The sequence below is a fragment of the Cibotium barometz genome, chromosome 2, assembly GCF_041138505.1.
Source record: "Cibotium barometz isolate CiBa-2024 chromosome 2, ASM4113850v1, whole genome shotgun sequence".
Taxonomy (NCBI): domain Eukaryota; kingdom Viridiplantae; phylum Streptophyta; class Polypodiopsida; order Cyatheales; family Cibotiaceae; genus Cibotium; species Cibotium barometz.
In genome coordinates, this window is record NC_141047.1 from 50320636 (window position 1) to 50332157 (window position 11522).

The following is an 11522-nucleotide window of genomic DNA, read 5'->3' on the forward strand; positions in this document are numbered from 1 at the left end:
TTAAGGACATGCAATGAAGTAGTGGAGTTCTTCCTCCAAGAGTTCAATTAGAGGAGAGGGAAATGTACTTGTGGATAGTGAGGAGGAGTATGCATCATCAACTTCATTAGGGGACGATTCCTCCACTATCACTAGTGAAGGACTCAATAGTAGTGAAGAATAAGTAGTGTGGGAGCTGCACTAAGCAGAGTATGGTTTTTTATTGACATTCTAATCGTTAATGTAAGATTCCAAACTATGGCATGGATTTATACTTTTATTCAAGAAGTCTTCTACTTTTCAAGTATATTTTTGTCAAAAAAAAATTTTGAGTTTATTTGTCATTCTCTATCATGTCAAATTTGTACACAGTGCCCAAAGTTTTGCCATTTTTTGGTGTCATGCTTTACTCATGAGTACAATGTTTTTAAAAAAAACCCTTAAAAAGGTCTTTTTTGAAAGGAATATTTGAAATATGCCAAATGTTTATTTTTTGAGGAAATATTACCTATTTTACTCTCGCAAACGTGTTTTGGGCTGCCAAGGAGGGGGGAGCCACCTTTCTCCTCACCTTTGCTCTATCAGTAGAGCAGCTGCATGCTGGCTCTTCTTTCTGGGGAGTGGGATGCCAAGAGCTAAAGATGCCTGTAATGTGGTTTAAGACCACCTCCATATTCTCCTCCTGAGTTGTGCATTGGGAAGCATCCTCTTTAAGTAGTAGAGAGAGTGTATTTTTAGCCTATTTTTTCCTCAAAGTTTGGCACATTTCCTAAGTGGGTCTCTCCACCTTGCCATCCCACCATTCTCTCAAAAAGAGTTTGAGGTGGCTAAATAAAATTTCTTCCTCCATTTGAGACTATTTTTGAGCTTTAATGCTTCGTTTTGAATGCCAACATTAACTTTGTTGATTAATTCCTCCGCTTCGATGAGCCTCGGGTATTTCTTAGTCCTTCTTTCTTGTCTAATAGTAGTGACCCTCCTCTTTGTTTGGATAAGAAAATTTTGTGTCTCTTTGATGGGCCACTGAACATTTCTTAGAGTCTGCCTGAGAAGGTTTACTCCCAAATCCTTTGAATTTCCAACTTCATTGAGGGAAGCTTAAAGACCATAGGATCACTATGAAACCAGGAAGATTTGTGAGAGATTCCCATAGTGCAGGTCTAGTAGCAAAAGGTCTAGATGCATATAAAGAGACCAATGTAAAAGAGTTGGCCCCTCCTATGATAGTAGCAATCCACCTGTTGCATGGGCTAATAAGTATAGAAAACACGAGAGGCACTCAAGGATGTTAACATAAATTCAGTTTCATGTATGCATCTCCGTGATACCATCCTATCCTTATTTATGTAGAAAGCCATGTACTTTGTTTTTTCTTCATTGAGTTGTAGTTCATGTGGTGCTCTAGCTAGTGGTGCTCTAGCTAGCACACATCCTATGGCATGGACAGATACATCAATATGCACATGGAAAATGACATTCCAATTTGGTGGCCTAAGGATTGTGCAAGTTCCTCTTTAAGTGTTTCATAGGACTATTGACATTTGTATCCACATAAGCACTATCAAGAGATGATAAAGGGGATGTGACATGCCTACAAACATGCTTTCTTATCATGTCTACAAACATGATAAGAAAGCATCTATAATACACTACATGACCCATGAATCTTTATACTCCCTTAGAATTTTTCAATGGGGATAATTCTATGATTAGTTTGACTTTTCTATTATCAGTAAAGATGCCTTGTTGTGACACAATGTGTCCCAGGATTACACTATGACACATCCAAATTTGATATTTCATAGGGTTAAGTGAGATCCTATGAAATTTGCATTTCTTTAGGACCATCCTCAGACACTTGAGATATTCCTTCCATGAGGAATTTATGTTGATATTGTCCATAAATACTTCTGAGCTTCCTCAGGTATTCTTTGAATGTAGACTCCATCAACCTTCAGAATGTCTCTGAGGGCATTTCTTAGTTTTAATGGCATTGCTTCATATGTAAAAATACCCCATTTCATATAAATGATTATTTTTTGTTGATCTCTTGGGTCTATGAGAAGTTGATTGTACCCACAAAAGTGGTCCAAAAAACTATAGGCTTCTTTGTCTACTACACAGTCTAGCACATATTTGATGAAAGACAAAATTGATCCTTTGATAGTGGCTTTATTGACCTTTTTGGGGTCAACACAATCTCTTAGCTTGCCATTCTTTTTGGGGTCAATGCAAACTCTTACCTTTAAACTATAGGATTCTTTGTCTACTACACATTCTAGCACATATTTGATGAAATTCAAATTGATTCCTGTATCGTGGTTTTATTGACCTTTTTAGGGTCAACACAAACTCTTAGCTTGCCGTTCTTTTTGGGGTAATGAAAAATCTTACCTTTGTGATCTTTTTCAAAACAACAACAATGGCAGATGCCCATTTGGTATGTTCAATAAAATTTCAATTGAAATTAAAATACTATAGCTCCTCCTAGACTTGATCTGCTTTCATTGGTCATGGTCTTTGTCAAACACAAGCCTAGCATCATCTCTAACAAGGATGATATACTTGATTACTTTAGGGGGGAACTCCTTTTATATTTATGTATGTCCATGCAAAGACATCCTTAAACTCTCTACAAAGATCTACGAGTTCTTTTTCCTTGTCTCAGTTGAGGTCATTTCTTATGTAGATAGGTTTATGATCCTCCCGAGATCGACAAGGTTTACTTCTTTGATCTTATCAAAAGATGTTATATGCTTATCATCTGGAATTAGCTTGTCTTATTAAAATTGAATAAAGCACTCTTTTGTCTAGTAAGCCTTGAAGTTTTTGGTTACAACATGGAGGTCATGTTCCTCTTGCTCCTTGAGCTCAAGATAAGATCAAGGTGTCCATTTTTGTCCAATTTATACTAGACTAGGACAATTCTTGTAGAGAAAATTTGGGGGGAGCAAGGTATTTCAAATGAGATCAAGAGACCAATAGAAAATACACATTCACTCAAATTAATCCAATATAACTTAAAATAATACAAATTAGTCTAATTAATCAAAAATATGACAAAATGATTAAAAATTTGATCTTTCCATACCTAGAGTGATCCAATTTTGTTTTTATACATACACCATTACAAGTACACTAGTCCCTATAGACCAAAAATGTAATTTTACTGATTAGATTATTAATATTTGCAAGCCTTTTGATATCTTGGAAGAATTTTAGAAAAGAGATCATAAAAAATCCAACCATTAGATTTGCAATTTTGACTAACCATCATATTCTACTAATGTCTCACTATCTACCACTCTTTTGATCTACAAGATTGAGCATTTTAAGTGGTATTTATTGTGGGTGAAAACAGTGGCATATATTATAACACTTTAAAGACCTTGAAATATTTAAAGAAAATAGACAAATAACTTAAAAGTTTCTCAAAAAATGAAGTTAAGCTTTATATTTTGTGAATATAAAGCTTTATATTTTGTGAATATCTGAGGTCCAAAGTGGGAATCTCATATGAGTTTATATGTAAAAGATATTAGCATTTTATGGAATCAGTCTAAATTTGGGACAGAGTGTATACATTGACTTTATACCTAAGGAAATGAGAACTTTCGTCGAAGTCTATCTAATGCTTAATCAGATTACACAACTATATTCCCAGCTTTGCATGTGATGTTTCAACAAAAGAACTTGAAAGGAATATCCTTTGTTTTAGATAGGAGAGATTAGCCACTAAAGGAAATTCCTTCATTAGATAGGAGAGATTGGCCACTAAAGGTAAACAAATGCCTGCTTTTTAATTGTTTATACAAGGTGCTTGAGTTGACAAAACTGGGCACCCTGATCCTGTAACCACCCAATGACTTTCTTTACCAAGGTTTGATTTTTCACCTTTAGGGCACTTCACAAGAGTTTGATAGGTCCTATCATCTTAGGGATATATTCATCTAGGTCCTGTCATCTTAGGGATATATTCATCTATTTTTTGCTCAAATAGGTTAACTGGAACTATGATTTCCTTGAGTTCCCTTTTCCTCTTACTCTCATAAATCTAATATGGGTTTCCATGGCTTTGATGTACGTTAACCAATATGGGTTTCTCCTTAGAAGAGCAGGCATGCATATTCATCATTACAATTGACAGAATAAGAAAGGGTGTCTAGGCTTTCCTCTTTGATTTGTGGTTTAGAGGCTCTTCAAACTCTTCTCCTTTGGAAGCCTCAGTTTCAAAATGGATCATCATGGCTATAGCTCCAAACATATAGAGTGGAAAGGTTACCTTTCTACTCTTATCACCAAACCTTGTGCCTCTTTGATTTTTGAAAGGATATCTATTATAGCAAGTATATGCGCTCAAATTCTTGTATCCTCAATCTAGAACTAGTGGAAATGGCATCTCATCTTTCAAGTTCTTGTTGCGTGGGTGGTCTTCCACTAAAGGGATTCCTTCCATGGCTCTAACTTTTCAAGTTTCCAAGTTGATTTTCAAGGTTTGATTTTTCCTTCAGATGTACACATTATTCCTATCCCAATCTTCTAGCTTTCTCACTATATGTGAGAATGGTCACCCCAAGCTACAGTGAAATGATGTGTGTTTGTATGAAAACCACATGACTATGAGGGTGTGGAAAAATTGAATCCCAAGGATTACTATGGTTATTTTTGGGAGGATTGCAACAAGTGTAGCAAGGTTAATATCCGCTAGTTTGATAGTTAGGGGGTCTTTTCCATAGGTGGTTGTTTCTACCATTGTTTCTACCATTCTTCCATGATTAAGCTAACTTTGGTTCCACTATCTAGGATGTTAATCATTTGTTAATGCCCTTAAACTAAATGCGGAGCTAAAAGTTAGTATCATCACTCTTGAAATATAATACGAGCTTGCTGGTCCAAATTTATGGAAATTGTTTGTCATCCTTTTTGCTCTTTTTCTTTCTTGCTCTATAGCTAGGGGCTAGCTTAATGGGCTTATCAAGGTCTTTTAAAGCCCCTAACCTTGCTCTCAGCCTCCCTTTCATCCAATCTTTTGAGTTTAAATCATCCATCCCTACTCTAATCCTCCCTTCTGTCCAATCTTTCATAGCCTATGCATACCATATGAATAGCCTATGCATAACATATGCATAGCCTATGCATAACGTATGCATAGCCTATGCATAGGGGCTATAGGATCTTGACCTAAACCTAGTCCCCGGCACTGAAGGGTGCAGAAACACAAAGAGAAGAAGCATAAACAAAGAGGGCTTACCTCTACTAGCCGAATCCGTATGAACTGCTACATGGCCGGAACCCTTGGTGATTTTTCCCTTGAATAGACCTACAAAACAATATCATAATAAATCAAAACATTAGTCCTATTGTTAAGGCCTATTGTTAAGGCTATGCATAAAGTCCTATTGCAATAGGCCTATGCATAAGGCCTATTATTAAGGCTATGCATAAAGCCCTATTGCAATAGGCCTATTGCATAAGGACTATGCATAGCCTATGCATAAGGCCTATGCATAGCCTTATTGCAATAGGGCTTTATGAGTAGACCCAAATGCGCTAATGGATGCATCACTAATCAAATGCACATAATCCTCTAAAATGTCACCACGATCAACTAGAATATCCTCATGATCCGCAAAGGAAAGCCCTATTTCATAAAGCTAAGGCTATGAAATAGGGCTATGTACAAAGCCCTATTGTAATAGGCCTATTTCATAATGCCTATGCATAGCCTTATTGTTAAGGCTATGCGTAAAGTCCTATTGCAATAGGGCTATTGCATAAGGCCTATGCATAGCCTTATTGCAATAGCTATGCATAGCCTATGCATAAGGCTATGCATAAAGACTTATTGCATAAACCCTATGCATAAGTCCTATGCATAAGCCCTATTTTATAAGGCCTATGCATAGCCTTATTGCAATAGCTATGCATAGCCTATGCAATATAAGGTTATTCATAAATCCCTATGCATAAGGCTATGCATAAACCTATTGCATAGCCTATGTATAAGGCTATGCATAATAATTATGTAATTTTTTTGAATTTATATACTTCGCTTGATGAACTCACGTGCTACACTTACATATTTTTTCATGAACTCCCCTGAGAGGAATAAAGGTGAGATGCTTGTGGTGGATGGCTACTATTCTTTTTGGGGTTAATGCAAACTCTTACCTTTATGCTCTTTTTAAAAACAACAACAATGGTAGATGCCCATTTGGTATCTTCAATAAAAATTCCATTGAGATTAAAATACTATCGCTCCTCCTGGACTTGATCTGCTTTCAATGGCCATGGTCTTTGTCAAACAAGAATAGCATTATCTCTAGGAAACCCAAGAGTGTAAACCATAGAAGCCACATCGAAAAAGCAAAAATGTAACTCTCACCACTCATTCTCTTATGTATATTCTAAGTGAGTGTGTTTCTCTTCTCCTCCCTTGCTTATCTCTTGTGTGTGTTGAGCTCTTATGTGCTCCATTGTGTGAGTGAGTGAGAGAGAGAGAGAGAGTGAGGGGTCGAGCTTCTATTGGAGTGTGGCAGGCGAGTGACGGAGTGGGGCTCTCTAGTTTCTTGTCATAGTCAGAGATGGAGGTTTTTGCATCTAGTTCCTCGTCAATTTGGATTGTTTACCCTATGGAAGTTTGTCTTCAATAGAAATAGAGTCTTATAGCCCATAAATGCAAGAACTATCCAAAAATAACAAGCCTAGCAATCGGCCTAAGGAAAATCAGAAGCCATGCACTACAAGACAATGCTGCCATACACGCGTTTCATACACGCGATAAATTACGAACGCGTGTATGGTCGCGCTTGTATTTGAATAGAATCGGGCGCGTGTATTTTAGCATTTAAGTTCGCGTGTATATTTGCATTTATCAACGCGTGTATAAACGCGTTTATATACACGCAGTAATACACGCATAAATACACGAGAATTTTCACGGGGTAATACTCGCTATTATACACGGATAAATACACGCTGCTATACACGGATTAATACACGCATGGCAGAGAAAAACTGAAGAAAAACTGAATTCCTTTACAAAATTAAAAACTATTTTCCTTAAACCATCTCATAGTACATTACAGTATACATCATTACACAATCCCACTACATGCATTTACAACAATGAAATATATTCAAAAATAAATCATGCATATGAGATGATAGAAATGTCATCAATTTAGAACATACAGTGACGGATTGGTTAGGGTTCGATCTCATCTTCAATAAGATCCATCCTTGCCAAACGATCAACATCAATATCCATTTGATCAATTGGTAAGGCTACGATTAAATTTATTCCACTATCGATATTCTGTACTCCATTGATAATGGTATCGATGTCCTGATCATCCTCATCAACATCACCATCATCCTCAATGGTAGGGTCATTCTCATGATCATGAGAAATGGCATGCTCATCCTCATTATCACGATCATCTCTTATTTCTTGATCATCGATCACAACATCTTCAATGGCATGTTCGACGTCATCTTCATTGCGGCTTGTTACATCCTCCATATGCTCCATATCAGTGAATGTATTATACATCACTTTGGAACGTGGTGCAATAGGGATGACGTACCACCATTTGATGTCATGCACCATTGGTAGATAGATAACCTACTCAAATACACACAGTACAGTAATTAATTAGCATATCAAAAGTCAAGGGGTACGCGAGCTTAGATATATATGTACATGAAACACATTAGTAAAAAAATGCATACCTGCTCACATTGTTGTGGCAATACGAGCCTATCTTTCTTTGTTTGCCAGAACTTTGTAGAGTCAATAGTTACATATCCACTTGCATGGCGTTTTATCGTTGCATCAGGCCCTTTTTCTACCACGTTCATTTGCCATTTGACATCCAAAACATACACATAGAAGCGACGAAAGTCAAGCCTAAATATGTCTTGGATTATGCCACAATAATCATCCATTTTTCCATTAGCTCCCTCAAAGCTACTAATGACACCGCAATCTTGTGTATTTCTCTTTTCATCAATTCTTTGTGTTCGAAAATGCTTGCCTTCACACCATATAGCATTGAACATAGTGCACTGGACCAAAATAGAAGCAATATTTGTGTAAGCAATGTGAATAAATATTAAAAGCAAATCACTTACAACTAATGCAAAACATTAGTTCTATATACCTTTGACATGCATCCTCGTGCATACTCCCATTCTTCCGCCGTGATATGCAGCCCCTCGTCGCTCTCTACTTTCTCCATTTCCTCATGCAACCAATCAACATGGATATCATTCGGAAGTGTTGCTAGATGCTTAGGGTACGCCTTCCGAGAGCCATGTTGCCTCCGAAAGAGAGCTCTTTCTGCTTGCCTTTTTGTCTTTGCATCCTCATATCTTGTAACCCATCTGCTCATCACATCACTATTAAGGATACAAGTGAAATTGAGATCATCAATCAATGTTCTGTCAATTACTTTACTCTGTCCTTTTCCTTGAGGCACAATAGAGGTCATCCTCAAGTCCTCTTCATTGCTCCATAGTCGTGGCAAAGAGCTGTCCACCTGACCAAGAAATTCTGAAATCTATACAAGAGACTCTTGTATCAACCAACCCTCGGCCATGCTTCCTTCAGGCCTTGCACTTTGCCTCACAAAGTCTTTTAAGGTCTTCATGAAGCGCTCTAGGAAGAACATCCAACGTGCATGCACAGTACCACATAAAGCAATTTCGTCCACTAAATGCACAATGAGATGTAGTTGACTTGTGAGAATGGTTCGCGGAAAAGTCTCCTCTACCAAACAAACCACCTCCACTGCCATAACACGCGCATCATCCAACGTGGCTGGATCAATTGCTTTGGAACTAACATATCTGAAAAATAAATAAATAGTACGTTATACCTCATGCACGTTCATTTTGCAAGGTATAATGAAGGGTGATCTGAGCATTGGTTTTACATACCTCACAAGCTCGCCCATCTTATAAATACATTTTTTCAAACTCTTATTCGCACAATGGTCGATGCTAGTAGGTAGTATGAACTGCGCACATAAGAGCACATTTATGGTTTATGGCATTACAAAATTTAATTTCAACGTACATACAAGACTTGGAAAACACTTACTTGAAGCATCTTGTGCCAATTGTGGGACTTCAACCCATATAGTTGCTCAACGCCTCTTTTCTTAGTGGTTGTAAAGGCTCCCTTCAATGATCTCATGCATCCAGTGGGAGTACGCAAAGTGGTGATGGCCTGCTTTACCTGCTTCTCCTCTTTCTTTGATATAATCCATGGTGCAGGCGGAAGACGAACGTGCCCACCCACCTCTCGTGGCCAAGCTTGACGCATACGTCCTGCGACCCGCAAGTCCTCACGTACGCTAACATTGTCTCGTTTACCAGTAATATGTTCCCAAATACCAGATCCCACATTCTTGAAGATGTGCATGGGATCAAGAAGATGGTTGATCTTAAGATGGGTCCAATATGGCAGCCGGAAAAAAATGGAGTACCTGCACAAGGGATTGCTCTATGTGACCTTTAATCCAATTAGAGACTACACAAAACAAGATTGAAAAAACATCACTATACCTGTTCATGCCATCTGGAGGAAGAATAGTTGTAGACTCCCAAATACGCTTCCAATCTTTTGCACGAAGTGTTTGTGGAGGAATGTTACTCTTACTAGCAACATATTTAGGATGATCTGAGGGGAGAAATCGATGATGATTATCGAATATAGTCTTACACAAACCATCAGCATACTCATGTACTAACGAAGGGCCACAAACAGGACATGCATGTTTACCCGATGTTTTCAAACCTGTTAAAATATAAATAAAAGTTAGAATAATAAAGTCATAGCCAATAGTAATAGAGTAGGGAGGTAATTAGAATTCTTACCAGAACAATCGCTGTATCCTGGAAAGTCATGCATTGTCCACATCAACACTGCTTTTAAGTCGAAGTGTCGAGAGGAGGGAGGCCTACTAATGTCCACCACCGCAACACCTCTCCATAGTTCCTCCAACTCATCAATCAGTGGTTCAAGATAAACATCCATATGCTTGACTTTATGTTTCCCTGGAATTAGAAGGGATAACATAAGATGTCCCTTCTTGATCGCCATTGATGGTGGAAGGTTGTAATTCACCAACACAACTGGCCACACGCTGTATGCGGTGCTTTTGAAACCAAATGGATTCACTCCATCCATACCCAGGCCAAGTCTCAAGTTTCTGGGCTCTGTTTTAAAGCTGGGCCACTCATCTTCAATATGCTTCCAAGCAGGAGTGTCTGCGGGAATTCTCCACATGCCATCATCCGATCGATGTGAGGAATGCCATGACATGAGCTCTGCTATGGATTTGCACTTGAACATGTGTTTGATGCGAGGAATTATAGGAAAGTGTCGCAAGACTTTACGAGGTACATCAAAACTCTTCATATCTGTTCTGTACCTTGCTTCACCACAAGTGGGACAATGTAGAGCCTCCTTATGCGTCCCACGAAAGAGAATGCAATCATTGACGCATGCATGTATTTTATCATAATCTAGTCCTCCAAGAGATGTCACATAGCGCCTCGCTATGTCTCTTGAGGTGGGTAGTCTATTTTCCTTTGGAAGCATGTTTGATAATAGCCTGCATCCAATATCATCAATTATAATTAGTCTTAAATCCTAAACCTTAAACCACTAATTCAAATTTGTAAGTTACAATGCTTACTTCAACAATGCGTCAAGACTTGCATTGCTCCATCCATAAACTGTTTGTATATTAAGTAGTTCAAGTGAAGCACGTAAAACTGAGAATGTGCACCCTTCAAACACCGGTGTCGATGAAGCCTTATAAAGATGCTCTTGTTCCATATCATCGTCGTCCATACCTTTGGGATCATCCTTAAAAAGATTCCGCACCATATCATCAAGCACCTCCTCTTCCACAACTTCGTGGGGTGCAGGGCTATTGTCGTCCCTTTCCCACTCATCTCTGACAATAGATCCCGAAGCTCCAGCATCATCTCGTCGACGCTTTACGTGCTCTCGTCGCGCGTAGGGTACCATGTTAGGGTGTGGTACTGCATCCTGCTTCAATTTATCAAATTATATGTTACAACTCTATTAATTTAATTTGGATCGATGTGAGTCATCTGAATACCATCAATTTACATCTTCTCACCTCTAAACCTGTTTGATTCCATTCTCCATACATGGAGATGTGATTCAAGGTAATTCGACGTGCTCGTACAATGCATCCTTGACATCGATTACACATACATTTGACCCGTTGTCCCAACCACACATCGCGATTACGATGACGCATTGTCTCATCTTCCCCAGAACTGCTTGAAGAGGTTGATGACATCCTGTGTACAAATCAGAAAACACAAAATCATTATATGTTTTAAATGAAAGCAAAAAATCGCGTGTATTGACGCGGCTACCTCCTAAAAATTGCGTGTATTAACGCGGCTAATTCCTAAAAATCCCATGTATTAACGCGGCTAATTTCTAAAAATCCCGTGTATTAACGCGGCTAATTTCTAAAAAACGCGTGTAT

General features: G+C 38.3%; 1 protein-coding gene across 1 annotated transcript; it reads right to left on the reverse strand.

Moving 5' to 3' along the window:
* Positions 1-1862: 1862 nt before the first annotated feature.
* Positions 1863-9310, reverse strand: LOC147641191 (uncharacterized). The gene is made up of 5 exons (XM_086811879.1): positions 9086-9310; positions 8923-9002; positions 8723-8832; positions 5231-5299; positions 1863-1975 (listed from the first exon to the last, which is right to left on the reverse strand). The coding sequence occupies exons 1-5, from the start codon at positions 9308-9310 to the stop codon at positions 1863-1865; spliced, it is 597 nt and encodes a 198-aa protein (XP_086668005.1).
* Positions 9311-11522: the final 2212 nt, after the last annotated feature.